This window comes from Marmota flaviventris, chromosome 12, assembly GCF_047511675.1.
Source record: "Marmota flaviventris isolate mMarFla1 chromosome 12, mMarFla1.hap1, whole genome shotgun sequence".
Lineage (NCBI taxonomy): Eukaryota > Metazoa > Chordata > Mammalia > Rodentia > Sciuridae > Marmota > Marmota flaviventris.
In genome coordinates, this window is record NC_092509.1 from 47,042,561 (window position 1) to 47,059,077 (window position 16,517).

The following is a 16,517-nucleotide window of genomic DNA, read 5'->3' on the forward strand; positions in this document are numbered from 1 at the left end:
TAAGTTGGTTTATTGCTTCCTGCATTTCTAGGATTTCTGTTTGTTTGTTATTTATAACCTCTATCTCCCTGTATAGTTGATCTTTTGCTTCTTGGATTTGTTTATGTAATTCATTGTTGAAGTGATCTTTCATTGTCTGATTTTGCTGTCTGATGTCTTCCTTGAGACTCCAGATCATCTGAAGCATGTATATCCTGAATTCTTTATCTGACATTCCATCTGCTGCAGCTATTACCTCTTCTAACGTTGAGTTGACCTGCATTGCTTGTGGTCCTTTCTTTCCTTGTCTCTTCATACTGTTCGCATTCCTTTCTACTTGGTGAAACTGTTGTGCTATTGAATTTTCCCCCTATATATTTATATTGGTCTTGTACAGTTGCAAAGTCTCCCTCGCGGGCGCAGGCGGCGGCTCTGCCCCTCCTCCAATTGGGGCAATGTGCCTACCACGCCGGCAGGCCGCTGGGCCGTGCAGTAGTGTTTATGATGAATTCTTTCATGTCTAAAATTTATATGTCTTTTAAACAATCTTTATTTTGTCTTTGTTAATGAAAAAATATTTTTGCTGGGTACAGATTTTTATGTCAATTTTATTTTCCTTTCAGAATTTTAAATGTGGTGTTCCATTTTATTCTCACATTGTTTTCTAGATGAAATCTCTTAATAATCCTTATGTCTGTTCATCTGTATGTTGTGTCCTTCTTCGACAACTTTAAGATTTTATCATTTCCACTGGTTTTGAGCAGTTCGATTGTGGTGGGTCTTCACTGAAGTTTACTTCATGTTTCTTTTAAAAGACTTGGAGTTTGTTAAGATTTTTAGATCTATGGGCTTACAGTTTTCCATCAAGTTTAGAAAAATTTCACTAATTTTTTCAAATACTTTTCCTATCTCTCTCTCTCTCTCTCTCTCTCTCTCTCTTTCTACCATCTTTGATGACTCTATTTTCACCTGTATTTGGCTAATTGAAGTTTTTCCATAGCTCTGTGAGGCTTTGTACATTTTTTAGTCTTTTTTTTTTTCAATCTGTGTCTTAATTTAGGGTGTATCTATTTCTATATAAAGCTCACTTATCTTTATAATGCTCAGTTGGCCTTATTTTCATCCCGTGTGTTTTGCATCTACAATATTGTGGTTTTCATCTCTAGAAGTTTGATTTGGGTCTTCTGTGATGTCTTTCGTGTCTCTGTTCAACAAGGTGAGCCTTGTCTTTAGCTTCATACACGTATGATTCACTTACAATTAAATTCTAATATTTTTGTGTTTCTTTTAGTTGCTTGATTTATCTCATTATGAATCATTGGATCCTAGACATATTGGGTTTTCAAACACTGTGGAGTACTAAATTTTGACTTTTTTTTTTTTCAGTGTATCTCTGAATATTCTTGACTTTTGCCTAGGATTCTGGGATGTTACTTTGAAGCAATTTGATTATTTCAGTTCATGCTTTTATGCTTCTTTAGCACAACCAGCATAGGCCTAATTTGAGCCACAACCCTGCTGGGTACTCTACTTATTACTACATGTATTTTGAAGTCTGCTCAAGTTAGTGAAATTAGGCACTATTCCTCATGTTGTATGAGTTTCAAAGATTATTTTGTCTCACCTCTGCAGATGGTTCATTTCCTGCCCTCAAGGAGTTTATTCTCAGGTGCTGATCAGCCTGCACTGGAGATTCACGAGGCACCTCCTGCAGACCCCAGAGTTCTGTGTTCAGCAGTCTTCTCTCCAGTGATCTACCCTGGAGACTGTTGTCCTTGTGGTTCTCCAGACTCCCAGCTCTGTCTCAACTAAGGAAGGCTGCCACACTCAGTTTGGGCTCCCCCTGCCTGTGCTGCAGCCTGTCACCTCTCTCCAGGGAGCAGACTTTCTGTAGCAACTAGGCTGGGAAGATCTGAGGATTCACCTTTTTATTTTCCTTTTTCAGGAACCACTGTTCTTAGTTATCTGATGTCTAATATCATGGAAATGATCGTTTTACATATTTTTTTCCATTTTAAAACTATTTTAGACAGAAAGGTAAACCCAGCCTCTGTTATTCTCTCTGGCCATGAAGCAGAAGTCTTACTTTCCTTTTATGTTTTCTTTCATATAATAAATTCATGGAAAGTTGGAGTGGGTCAAGGGGAATTTTCCATTTTAAACACAGTATAGATGAGGAAACTAATGCCCAAATAAGTGAAATATCTAAACCCATACAAGCAATACATGGCATTACATTATACATAATGGTGATGCTCAGTTTAGTATTGTTTTCACTAGAATATTGAATTGCAAACTATGTCTCAAGGACTCGTGGGTTCCCCTGGCAGATATTAGTGGCCAGTAGTCAGGGCAAGGGGAAGAGAATGGTAGGGAGGGGCAATTAGAGAAGCTCTTTTTTGGGGCTGGGGATGTGGCTCAAGCAGTAGTGTGCTCGCCTGGCATGCATGCGGCCCGGGTTCGATCCTCAGCACCACATACAAATAAAGATGTTGTGTCCACTGAAAACTAAAAAATAAATAAATATATCAAAAAAGATTTTTTAAAAAAGAAGCTTTTTTTCCATTTTGTGTCAGAATTTGGCATGTGACTTTATTTCAAAACAGTTTTTTTTTTTTGCTACTTTAATACTTCAATAAGCTCATGCAGCTCATTAGTAGGCATCTTTTTCATATTTATTTAGCTCCTCACTTCTCTGTGATAGAAAGGTTTAAAAACTAAGAATATCTTCAGTAAGAATGAAGAATTATAATCTTAATTATTTGTGTTCTTCCAAGTTTAATGCATATAAAATTCTGACACTCTGACACAGGAGAATAACTACGTAAGAGCTTCCTGCTCCCCATCAATTTTCTCTGGAGAGTTCCAGGCAATGTCTTTGTTTTTGAGATGATTCAGTTGTCTTATAAAGTATCCAGGGAGCACTTGTGAAAAATTGTGAGCCTAGGAGGGTCTCAAATAATAGAATACCTGCCTCCTCCATCCACGCCAGGAAGCTCTGCTCCACTGTGAGGATGCACTTTGACTTGGCTAGGTCTATTCCAATGCCTTCTCTACCAGCCCACCCCAGACCAAGTAAAGTTCCTGTCTCTTCTTGAGAGGTAGAGATGAAAAAAAAAAAATGAAAAAGAGAGCTCAGTAAGGTGTAATGAAAGTAACATTGTTTTATTTATTTAGCTTCCCATGTGCCAGACATTATGCTAAAAGCATATGTATTCTTTTAGTCAATGTTCTCCATCATCCAAACTTGGGAACTGTTATTATTTCAGTTTTACAGATAAAGAACTTGAGTTTCATAGAGCTTAAGTAACTCACTCTAAATAATGCAGGTCATAGGGAAAGAACTCAGGAAAACCTATTCCAGGAAACCACCATTGGAAGGTTGAGCTGAAATACTCTGATGCATGTGTGTGACGGTGGGCGCCTGTGTTTAAATTTGGTTCTGAAGGATGAAGCCTGGTTCAGAAACACTGCTTTATGAGGCAGAGCACAAAGGGACAGGGGACTTGGCAGGGAGGGCCCTTGTTTTATGGTGGAACGGTGTCTGCTCTTCCTGTTACAACCCTCACATCCTCTCTTGGAAATCTGTCCCCAGGGCTCTATTTTCCTTCTTAGTTTTAATGATTTTCCAGCTTCTCTTGCTACCCTTGCCACTTTTGTGTACTCTTAATTTATGCCAATTAAATATGATTACTAATAAGACATAGTATATGAAGTTAAAACCAGATGAATTCATGATTTAAAAAAATTACACTTGTGTCTATTTTGTCAACTTTAATAAGGGTAACTTTACTTTCCAAAGGTAATGATATATTAGTTAATTTAGTTAATATTAATGATATTTTAAGCTGTGCATGATTGTGTATGTATACATACTTGACACTTTTACAATTAGGAAAGTTGAAACCAGAGAATTCGAATGCTTATGCTAGGTTTAATCTATACCGTTTTCACCATCCTTTATGAAGTTTAGAAAAACCTACCACTCACATGATCTATTTTCCAAAACTCCATGATCCTCCTACTTCATCACTTTTTACATCTCTTTATTGTTTCTAACTTAAAACACCTTTTACCAACAGTGGATACACCTGTCGCTACTACAAATAGCAACTAATTACATGTTATGGAAAGGAAAATCCCCAATCAAAGAAATCAAATTGAAAATCCAAGTTCAAACTAGAAACCAGGGACAAAAAATTCCATCCCTCTAGCATATCATAAGCAATAGCATCCATTCTTAAAGTCAGATAACTTCTTGGGAGTCAGAATGCTCATATGTACACACAGCACTCTGAACATTATGGAACAATTCAAGAGTTACTCCTGGGTTGTACCGATGGACTGTGGCTCATCCCAGCACTGTTTACAAAAGAGTAGTCTACAGTCTGCTAGTCTAGAAACTCTATGGGGTATGTTAAAAAATGCATATAGATTGCTGGGCCATACCCTAGATCAACTGCTAGAATCTCTGTGAATAGGACCAGGAACTTATATTTTAACCAAGCTCCTAGGGTAACTAGGAAACATACCAAACTTGAGAAACACTGACCCACAGGAGTTTTTTTTCTTTTTCTTTTTTTTTTTAAGAGAGAGAGAGAGAATTTTTTTAATATTTATTTATTTATTTTAGTTTCGGCAGATACAACATCTTTATTTGTATGTGGTGCTGAGGATCGAACCCAGGCCCCACGCATGCCAGGCGAGCGTGCTACCGCTTGAGCCACATCCCCAGCCCCCACAGGAGTTTTAATGGCAAGAGAGCTGGACCATTATCGCCATTAGTATACCCATGATGCTGACCACAGGGAAACACAAATTGACCTTTTCAAAGGAAAAAGTTAGAGAACCCTGATGATGATTAACCCACTGAACTGAGAACTTAACTCACTCAATAAATATTGACAGCACACTTAGAATGCTCCAGTGTTTGCTGTCATGCTCACCAGGGTGAGTTCTGGCTTGACCCACATGAAATTAGGAAAGGCAGGTAGTTGGGGAACTTGGCTTTGCAACATTCCTGTGTGTACAAGACAGCCCATCTAGGACATTTTATTTGTTCCTCATCTTTAAACAAAAAATATAAGAAGGAGGAATTTCTGCAAATACTAGAAAAATCTAAATTACTATTATTGAGAAAAGACTGGATTTGCTGCAGTAAGTTCTTAAACAATGTAAGTTCTTAAACAGGGTGCCAGATCCCTGACCAATCTAATGTATGCTATTCACTTTGAGAGGGTGTCAAAAGATATATATATACACACACACACACACACACACACACACACACACACATATATATATATATATATATATATATATATATATATATGAATGATTGTCTTCTAGAACATCAGCCTTTTTTCCCTCTTAGCAGAAAAATATGTAATATTTGTCTGGCATACTGAAATAAATGTAAAAGACTGATTTGGACTTTCCTTGCATTAGATGTCTTCTAGCTGCCCTGAGAGCTAAGGACTTGCTATTAAAAAAGAGCAACAGCCTCACCTGGGTTAGAAATGCAGAATCTCAACCACCACACCAGATCTTCTGGATGAGAACCTGCATTTTAATAAGACCCCTATATCCTTCATGTGCAGAGTAATATTTGAGAAGTGTTGGGCTCAGGAGTGTCCTCTACTTTAACATAAATGTAGGAAAAGGAATCAATCTACATTGAAATCTGCCTTCTACAATTGCCTTTAAAAATATATATATATATATATATATATATATATATATATATATATATATTCAAATTTTATATAATGCTACTTTTTTCTACAAAGTTGATTTAAACGTACATTGAATGCAGAAATATAATTTAATTTCTATCCCTTACCAAATTTTTTATATAAATTGATATAAGTCCTGATTTTAGAAGAATATATGGTCATTATTATTTTTCTAAGCTTTTCTTAAATATTTCATATTATCCCAAACCATCATCTGGACAAGAAGACCCTTAAGTCTTCTACCTTTTACAAAGCAACCTTTCATTTGTCCTTACATTACTAACTTCCTGTTTCAAGTGGACACCATTTTGTTCCAGAACAAATGTAAAACAAATTACATTTGTTCTAGAATGTAATGGGCTAATCCACATTTAGTCAATTAATATTCTTAATTAGTTTATTAATTTTCAGTGTCTAGGGCATGTTAGTCCTCATTTAAAAAAGACAAGAGGAGGAATTTCTGCCAATAATAGAAAAATTAAAAATTACCGTAGCCAAGAGAGGTCTGAATTTTGTTACAATTTCTAGTTTAAATTTTAGTTATAATTTATAGTTACCTCTTAGTTCATCATGAATACTATGCACAGTCACTCTCCATCACCACAGTATCCACTGCAATTATATTCATACTTTTTGTATCTATGGATAATACTGGAGTGGCTTGTACATTATTAGTGATTCAGCTTCTAACCCTCAGAAGTCTATTTTCTTTCTTTCTTTTATTTCTCTCCTTCCTTCTTTCTATCTTTCTTTCTTGTTAGAGCTTTGTAGTTATACATAGTAGTTGTGTTCATCCTGACAAACTCATACATACAAGGAAATTGATTTCAGTTCATGACCCCCCTTTTTCTTTCCCTTTTCCCTCCCATCCTCCCTCCCCTGTTCCATTCTCCTTCCTCTACTCTACTTCCTTTCAGTTGTCTATTAACTTATATTTGATTGGTTCTTTATATTATCCTATCCTTCCCTCCCCATTTCCTTTTTTTTTTTTTACTCTAGTTTCCACATACGAGAGAGAATATTTCACCTTTGACTTTCTGAGTTGGGCTTATTTCACTTAACATGATACTCTCCATTTCCATCCATTTATGGCAAATGCCATAATTTCATTCTTTATTTGTGATGGAGTAAAACCCAATTGTATGTGTGCACATGCACGTGCATGTGTGTGTATACACATACATATGTGTGCATGTGTGTGTGTATATGTGTGTGTATGTATCACAATTTTTTTCTGTGTGTGTGTGTGTGTGTGTAGGGGGTCCTGAGGAGTGAACCCAGGGACACTTAATCACTGAGCTATGTCCCCAGCCCTTTATATATACATATATTTTATTTAGAGACCGGGTCTCACTGGATTGCTTAGGGCCTCATTAAGTTGCTGAGGCTGGCTTTGAACTCACAGTCCTCTTGCCTCAGGCTTCCAAGCGGCTGGGATTTCAGGCATGTGCCACCACATCATAATTTCTTAGTCCATTCATCTGTTGTCAGGCGTCTGGGTTGCTTCCATAATTTAGCTATTGTGAATTGTGCTGCTATAAACATTGAGGTGGCTTGTATCTGTAATATGCTGATTTTAGATATTTGGGGGAAATACCCAGGAGTGTGATAGCCAGCTCAAATGGTGGTTCCATCCCACATTTTTTAAGGAATCTCCATACTACTTTCCAGAGCAGCATTACTAGTCTGCAGTTCATCAACAATGTACAAGTGTTCTTCCCCTTCCCCAACCTCACCAGCATTTATTGTTCATATTTTTGATCATTGCCATTCTGACTAGATTTGCATTTCCCTGATTGCTAGAGATGTTGAACATATTTTCATATATTTATTGGCCATTTGTGTTTCTTCTTTTGAGAAATTTCTCTTTAATTATTTTGCCCATTTATTGATTGTACCCCCAGGATTTTCATGTGTAGATTTATGTGCAGACAGGCTGTTTCAATTTTATTCTAAGACTTTGAACTTAAAAATAATTGGCTTCAGTTTATTTTTTAATTATGATACCAGATACATTTTTCTAATTTATTATAGATACAAGTTTCTAGTTTATTGTAAAAATATAGATAATATGTTGCTTTATATAAAACTATATATATTGTTTACAAATTTTACAGCATTTTTCTAACATTCTGAGGAATTTATGAAAGGGAAATTGAACATGAAGCTTTTGTGTTAGACTCTGCTATTTACTAAAAGAATGGGAGTTTGTTAATAGAGCTGCTATGAATGTTCTTGCCATTTTTTGATGGATATAATTATGAATTGTTGGGTTAAAGAGTATAGGTATAATTAATTTTAGTAATTATTTTAGTAATTATTTTAAAATGATTGTTTTAACTATATGTTGTTAAATATATATTGTTCAATATATATTGTTTTCAACAACTATATGTTGCTAAAAATATATATTGTTTTAATATATTTAATTTCATGCCAAGTGAATTTTCAAATATAAAACTTGGATGAATTTTTTGTTGAGAATTTCTGTTAATCAACAGACTTGACTTGTCCTTTTAGACTATTATTTAAATTTTAAAGATCTTACTATTACTATAGGGATTTATTTTGTACCTACTTTAAGTTAATATACCTGAATTTGGTTCATGACTTTACAGAATCTTCCTTCCTTCCCTCCTTCCTTCCTCCCTTCCTCCCTCCCTCCTCCCTTCCTCTCTTCCTTCCTTCCTTCCTTCTTTCCTTCCTTCCTTCCTTCCTCCCTCCCTCCCTCTCTTCCTTCTTCTCTTCCTTCCTTCCTTCCTTCCTTCCTTCCTTCCTTCCTTCCTTCCTTATTTCCTTCCTTCCTTCCTCTCTCCCTCCCTTCCTTCCTTCCTTCCTTCCTTCCTTCCTTCCTTCCTTCTTCCTTCTTTATTTCTTGAACTCAAACCCAGGACCTTACACATATTAGACAAGTACCATATCTACCACTGAACTATACGCCAAGCCCCTACACAATCTTTAAAAAAAAAAATAACTACACATGCTTTTGAATTTCCTGCTTAACAAACTCATCTTTTGAATGGTAGTATATTGATAAACACTTGTGAAAGAAGCAACTCCGCCCTACTCCTTTTCTAGATATTGACCACATTTACTGAAATCAGAGGAAAATGTGCTCTGTTTCTTGGGAACAAGACCTCTTAAAAAGTGTGGTAAAGAATGATCACTTGTGCTTAGTGCCAATCTAGGAAATGACTCCTTCTCACGAGACATCTCTTCTTCAAAGTAATGAGATAAATAAATATAAAGTACTCAGGATCTCAACAGGGGAAAGGCCCACCCTTCTATTTGTCACCTGCTGAATTCAGAAGGAGAGAGCAGGTCCAAGGTTCTCATTACCCTCTTCATGTATGATCAAAAACAAGAATATGGATAAAAGTATCAGTGAGTGTGCTGACAGTTAGGAAGAAACAAATGGATGCAGACTGATGCAAGGACAGCCAACTCTAGGCCAGAAAGTCAGAGCGGGTGTCTTTGAGGAGCTGCATCTACACTAAGACACAAAGGATGAAGCCAGTAGAGAGAGTGTGCATGCAGAGATCCTAGGATGGAGTATGATTAAGTTTCAGGGGACCTGCAAGAAGGCCAGGGATTTGATGCTGAGTAAGGGAAGAGGAAGGTGTGTTTGGAGAGCTGGATGGGGCCCAAGCACACTAGGGCTTCCAGGCCATAGTAAGTAATGGGGATTTTATTCTAGTGTACTGAGAAACCACTGGGACAGTTTAATTTGAACAGTGACATGATCCTATTTGTGTTTTTAGAAGATCTCTCTTAGAGGAATGTAGGGAGTGGGTCAGGAAGAGGGGGAGCAGGTGTCCCTAGGAGGCTGATGTCAGTACATGAGAACAGGGGGGGCAAAGCAGGACTTCCTTACAGAATGGATGAAAGACTAAGGGAACAAGAAGCATTAGGGGTCCATTCACAAACTCTTGTAGGTTTTCTTCTATAGAAAGGGAAATAACTATAGTGATAACAGTCTCTAGCAAACCTATTTTTATTTATATTTTGTCAAATAACTTGGAGTCACCCATTAAGTGGATAATTAGCAAATGTTACAATATTAGACTTAATAAGAGAATGCAGTGCTTTTCTCTGATTAGCAAATGCTTAATATAAGTGGCTGATACCTATTTTATATAATAAAATACTATATACGATAGTATAACCTTTTTGGTAGTGGGGGTACCAGGGATTGAAACCCAAGTGTGGTTTACCACTGAGCCACATCCCCAGCCCTTGTTTATATTTTATTTAGAGACAGGGTCTTGCTGAGCTGCTTAGGGCCTCACTGAGGCCGGCTTTGAATTCATGATCCTCCTGCCTCAGCCTCCCAGACTGCAGGGATTACATATGCTTAGTGCCACCATACCTGTCTTTGCAGGATAATCTATTTTTTAAAAATTGCAATCGACGCTTTAGTGTTTGCCACTGGACTGAGTGCTTTATTCCTGATTACGTTAACCCTCACAGTGGCCCTGTGATGCAGGTATCACTGTCTCCATTTCAGAGATTGGGAAGCTCAACAGGCTCAGTGGTGTATCCAAAGTCCCATGCCCTGGATACAACACAGGATCCATTAGGATTCAATGAATTGTAAGCAGTATAAAGAACTCAAATAGGCTTAGGCACCAAAGAGCATCCACATGGACCACAAAGTGGCAAAACCTAAGAAGGTGCTGGAACAAGGGAACACAAAAGCATCTTAGCATCTTTTCACCTGTTGCCTCTCTGCCCTTCTTATTTGTTTCAGTTCATTCTTTCTCTGCCTGTTGGCCTTCTTTGTTTCTTCATAGTTTTCTCTACTTATTTTTCAGGGTTTAAGTATCCAATCACCCAAGGAAGCCTCTTTTTTGTTGTTGTTTTATAAACTTCAATAAAAAAATTAAGGGAAGGAATCTGATTGGCCCAGTTTAGAATAAGTACCCATTCCTCATCCAATCAATTGTGGACAAGAAAACAGTGTGATACTTTACAAATGACTTCTAAAACTTGCCTCTGGGAGATGAAATGAAGCACAAGGGCATCAAGGTCATTCCTCCTGAGCTAGAAAGATCCTCTTCAAGATGGGCTCTAATTTAAGAGCCAGGATTTGAATGCCTGGACAAGACAGACATGGAAATATTCTTAAGTCAGTTGACATTCACCATCTTTTGTCATGCTATTATTTAGGGTGTTTTAAAGTTTGTTATATTTTTTTTCCATGAGGTTTTCACACGTCTTTTAAAAAATGTTCAGAGGGCATAAATAATAATGTAATTATTATTAAATTCTAGAATGTTCTGCCTTATAGGTTAAAATGACAAGTTCTTTCAGATACTTTGGCCAATGTTATTTATTATCATTGCTTTATTTTTTTAAGGAACTTTTACATAAGCAAGCTTCATAAATTATAAAATGTGAAAGGTACTTATTTATAATAATTTTTATTGAAGATACTCCAGACGTAGCTATTGCCAACTGCTGGTATAGATTTACCAATCTGAAATTTAAGCAGAATAACAGTTGGCTCTTTTTTATTTTTAATTTTTGCAAATACTCTGTGATTATATGAGGTGTGCTATTATACTGTCAGCCTCAGTTTAAGAAAAGATACTCCTTTGCCATTTTAAATATATGCAAAATGGTCTTCATTTTACATACATATAAACCTGTGAAGTATTCACATGTTGGTTTTGGGATTTTAAACTTGGCAATTTACAGATGCTCATTTTTATATCTGTCACTGTTGGTTCCAAAATTTAGATTGAAACCGCAGGGTTTACCTGGCACCCACACCGTACTAATGCTTTTCCCTTACTTTAAATTAGCTGCTACCTTAATGATCAAGAAAGAGTGCACTGGATGGCAAATAGCATTAATAACAATAATATATTCAAATCACTGTCGACAATTCAAAGCCTGTCTTTCAGATTGCATTAAACAACCTCATAGTAACATATGAACAACCCTCCTCCTCTTTTATTTTTATTTAGTTTAGAGGAAATCAAAGAAATATTAAGTGAGAAAGTCATTTCCCTCTGAGTTGCATAAGGGGCTTATCAGGTATGAGCTTCTCTTTTCTTAGTTGAGTGAAGCCAGAAACCATTGCCTTGATTCTTGCTCCTGAGCATACTAATTTGAGAGATTCTTCTATATCCTAATAAGTTTTCTCTAGAATTGCTGCCAGCTAAGAAAAAAAAAAAATCAAGGTTGAGAAGTGCTGGACTCCATGAAAATATGATCTTGAACCTGATCTTGAATATGTTACCAAGATCAGGGATGTTAGACTATATTACAGGGTTTTTTAAAAATCATAAATAGAATTTTTTTAAAATCATAAATAGAATAAAGTGACAGTGCTGGATAGCTTATCTTGTCTAAGTTGTACAGTCCAGGATTCCTCAGATTTAAGTGGGTTTGGATATCAAGGCATTAGGTTGGCATAAGATGATGTTGGCACATGTCAGAGTCTTTGGGTCTCAAAGAAAGACGTTGTCCTGCTGAGCTGCAGGTCCACTGGTGCAGTTTAATAGAAGCTATACCCCACCACTTTTTTTTTTTTTAATGATAAATGATCCATTTCAAAAAAAATGAAATTGTTGCCAACTCTGCAGAAAGAATCATTTTCTAAAAAAGCGAGACTGCTTGGGAGGGTCAAAAAGGCACAAATAGTATGGTAAAATAGAGTAGATACTGCTCCTCTTAGTGGAAAAGACTGCTGCTGGCTACGTTTGCCAAATTCAGTCAGCATGCCAAAAAGTCGAGGAATCTGGCAGAAGCTATAGAGAGCAGTTCCATCTTTCATCTATATTTCGTTTCTGTATTTATCTTGCTTTAGAAAATGTTGGGAATGTCTTTTCCTTCCGACTTGGCCCTTCTGCTAAACCACAGAAATACACGGGCAGCTTCTCGTAATTGTTGGGTTACCAAGTGCAGTCAGCCTTTAAGCTTAAGAGAAAATGCATTCTCTACGTCGGAAATTTATGAAATAAATGCACCAACAACTGTTTGTTTTCACTTTCTGAAATTTATCCTAGGAACAACAACAACAACAACAAAAAAATAACAATCGATTTTATTAATTGGCAGCCATTTGACTCAATACACAAAGGCAGGAGGCCAGCTCATTATTTTTGGCCTTCAGCTGACCCAAAATAGTTTCCTCGTATAAGAAGTTATTCACAGATGCTAGGCATAAGAATTACTACTAATAATAATGGTATTTCAGACTTCATGAATAAGTAGTTTTTGGCACTCAGAAAATATCTTCTGTTTTTCCCTCAAACACAGCAATCCTGTTATATACAGAAAGTAAACAGAACTTGAATTAGCACGTTGGAGTCTTTAATGTACCAAAAATATGCATGCATTAACGTTCCCTTCTAAGACTCCTTTTTTCCCTTTCTTCAGGATCAGTCAGTTTTTGTTACTTTAAAAAAAAATTGCAAAACGCTTAGATGCTTAGGAGCTGTGTTCTCTGTCCATGGCTGCAGCTTAAGATATCTCTCTTTGAAATGTCTTTGGACACAAATTTCAAAGTACAGGTGCTAAAACAAAAGTTACATTTGAAAAATCAAATGAATCCTAACTTATGCAAATGTAAGTCAAAACAATTATATCTGAGGCTCAGGCATGATCAAATACAAAGATTTATCCTTGTGGACTTGTTTTTGTACTATCTTGGTTTATAATGTGCTTGGGGGGAAAAGTACTTCATTTCTCTATGTATTTGTTTACCTGTGAGTAAAAGTAAGGAAAATATTTCTGAAGTTTATGTTATCATTCTTTATAACCCAAGTTTAAATTTTGAATCCCTGAGGGGAAAAAATGACTAGAAAAGTACCCTTTATGTTTTGTTTATGGCAATGATAATGAATGTTCAGTTCAATGGCTTAGTCTGTACTTATACCTTTGTATATTGTAAGAAATAAGTTAAAATATGCACACTAGCAACTGCACTGTTGGTATTTTTCACTAGACCATGATTTTCTAATGGTGGGAAATCTGATCAAATTTCTGTGAAAATAAATTTTTGAAGGTATTTTTTTCTTAGATGGTTACTTGCCAATTAAACTCCTTACCAGAAAGTCAACCTCATATTTTTCATTCCATTTTTCATACCACAGAAGTAAAAATGAAAACCTCTTTGAACATTGTTGTCGTTGACAAAGAAGGTAGAAACAGACAGTCATCTAAGATGTATGTGTGGCAAGGGGACTACTCTGAGAGTGCCACCAGCACAGTGCTGCTCAATCAGAGCCCAGCAGAGACAGGAATGGGGCATCCTCAATATAGCTGCCATGGCTAAGGAAGCCAGCAAAGATGCTGATTTATTTAAAGTGAAATTGTGTAAACAGCACCTTCTGGATGAATATACCTTTCTTGCTGAAAAGTTTGTCCTCAGTTATGCTTGTAAAAGTCCCCCAAATCCTCTTAGTGTGCAGTTTGGGATCTGAAAGAGCTTTTTAAGAGCCTGACTTAAGCAATGTATTATTCTACTTTCCATTGTTATCACAAAATACCTGACTCTGGGTAACTCGTGAAGAAAAGAAGTTTATTTAGCCCATGGTTTTAGAAACTGAGCTCCATTATTCTGTCTTTGGTGAGGTCACTGCATGGAATATGATATTGTGGCAAATGTAAGAGGGAGAGATTACAAGGTGACTCAGGGAGCCAAAGAGCAGGATAGGGCCAGTCTTGCAGTTGTATAACAAGAACTGACTGGCTCCCCATGAAAACTACCTATATAATCCCTTCTGAGGGCAGCACCCCCACTGACCTCCCATTAGGTCCCCTTTCCAAAAGTTACCACAGTGGGGACCAAGCTTCTGGCACATGAACACTTGGAGGAAAAAAACCCTCATCCAAATCATAGCAAGCAACATTTGACTCCTCTCTTCTCTGCAAAGCTGGGGCAAGTCTCCATTTACTTGATTCATTCAACTACGTTCTTTAGGTTTGATGTTTATTAAATCAGGACTCTTATGTTTCAGCACCATTTCAAGCTTTTACTCTGATAGCTATTTAACTAAATTAGTAACTGATTGTCAACCAATACTTTGTTAATTATCAACCAATTGATAGTGATTCTCATTAATTAATTAATTAAATCAAAATTGCTAATATGGTTGACCTGTATTTCTCATACTCTTTGAGATCCTTAAAGGTTTGTGTCCTGACATTTTAAAAAATAACTTGACAGTGCTATAGTTTGAATCTTAAATATCTCCCAAAGGCCTATGTATTAAAGGCTTGGACCCCAGTCTGATGCTATTGGGAGGTGGTAGCAAATTTAAGAGATGAGACTTAGTGGGTGGTCTTTAGGTCACTGAGGTGTGCCCTGGAAGGCTATAGTGGGACCCCAGGCCCTTCTTGTTTCCTCTCTTTCACTTCCCAGCCCTGAGGTAAGGGAGTTTGCTTTACCACACGCTACCATTATGATGTGCTACATCACCCAAAGCAATCACGGACTCAAACTTCCAAAACTGTGAGCCAAATAAACTTTATCTCCTTGTAAGTTGATCATCTCAGGGTTTTCTTTTTTAAAATAACATGCAGTTGACTAATTCAGATAAGACATTAAACACATAAAGACAAAGATTGTAAGCACTCAAGTTGCCATCAGGACAGTTTTCAAGATTAAGAATGTAAGAATTTTCTGATGCACTTTTTTAGAGGCTGTAGTTACAGCTTGTATACAAATGTAGATGGATTTTAAAAGAAAACCATTTTAGATGGTATAGATATATAATATCTTTACCCATAAGTATGGTGTGAACAGATGTCCCCAAACTACTTTATTGATAAAATTTAGAAACCTGTTAAATTTGAGAAAGAAGCCCACCAATGAATGAATCAAGCAGGGTGCTGGGAAATGACCATGTGTTTGGTCTCATGTAGACCTGGGTTTGAATCCTGACTGCAGGTGCTGCTGCCACACCCCCTCACTTCCCTCAGATCTGTGTTCTCATCAGTTCTATAAAGAGGATCATATTTTCCTCAGAAAGTTACAGGGAGATCAAACGCCATGCCTTACAGTACAGAATGCTCTGGTGCTTTTTTGGAGAATTCTAAAGCCGAGGCTGGGAATGTGGGAGAGGTTTCTAAGCTGCTGCTCCTCATTCTGACCTCCCTGGATTCAAGTTCTATTCCCGTACATTGAACCCACTCAGATCACAGGGATCAAGTCTTTGGCCTTCGTGTTTTTAAGTATAGACAGAACTTTCAGCGTTGGTTTTCTGCAGCAGATCTTAGGGCCTTAGAATTCACATGGAAAGTCCTGTGTCCAAGGCCAGATCTGATAACCTGCAGGTAGGTTTTCGCCACTTTTTAGGGAGTGGTTTTGTTCTCTGTCATTTGGCCAAGAGGCAACTGTTGCACTTGTATTTACAAATATGGATATGCCAGTGCAGCAACCTCTTCACCTTAGGTGGTGTGTTCTGTCAGGACCTGGTGATCATGTGCAAGCTCAGAGCCCAAACTACAAACAGTGACAGTACTGCATAATGCAGGACAGTTCAGGTTTCTATCCACAATGACAGAAAATCTGTTAAAATCCAAGTTATCAGGCATTTTCTTTAGAAACCATGTGACTCAGCTATATGTCATCCTAATGCAGAAAGTAGATGGTTGGTGAACAAGGAAACTGATGGATAAATGAAGAATCACCAGGACACTTTGGCTAGTATCTACCCTGATCAAGCCTTTTCCACCAACAAACATTCATAAACCTATCCCTGCACTTTCTAAAACACACTGCTTTGAACAAGGCCTTGTACAGTCTCACCCTGCCTGACCCTCTGTCATCATCTTGTCCCTCCATCC

At 37.1% G+C, this 16,517-nt stretch overlaps 1 protein-coding gene across 2 annotated transcripts in view; it reads left to right on the forward strand.

The window, feature by feature from the left end:
- The window catches only part of Odad2 (outer dynein arm docking complex subunit 2), a 162,031-nt gene that overhangs the window by 118,348 nt on the left and 27,166 nt on the right, over positions 1-16,517 (forward strand). The window contains exons 10-11 of one of the 2 annotated variants that reach the window (XM_071619712.1): positions 9,100-9,113; positions 12,141-12,161. The exons of the other annotated variant lie outside the window; for it this stretch is intronic. Of the exons in view, the coding sequence (XP_071475813.1) occupies positions 9,100-9,113; positions 12,141-12,161 (35 nt within the window). The remainder of the gene's footprint in view (positions 1-9,099; positions 9,114-12,140; positions 12,162-16,517) is intronic. 2 annotated transcript variants of the gene reach the window in all.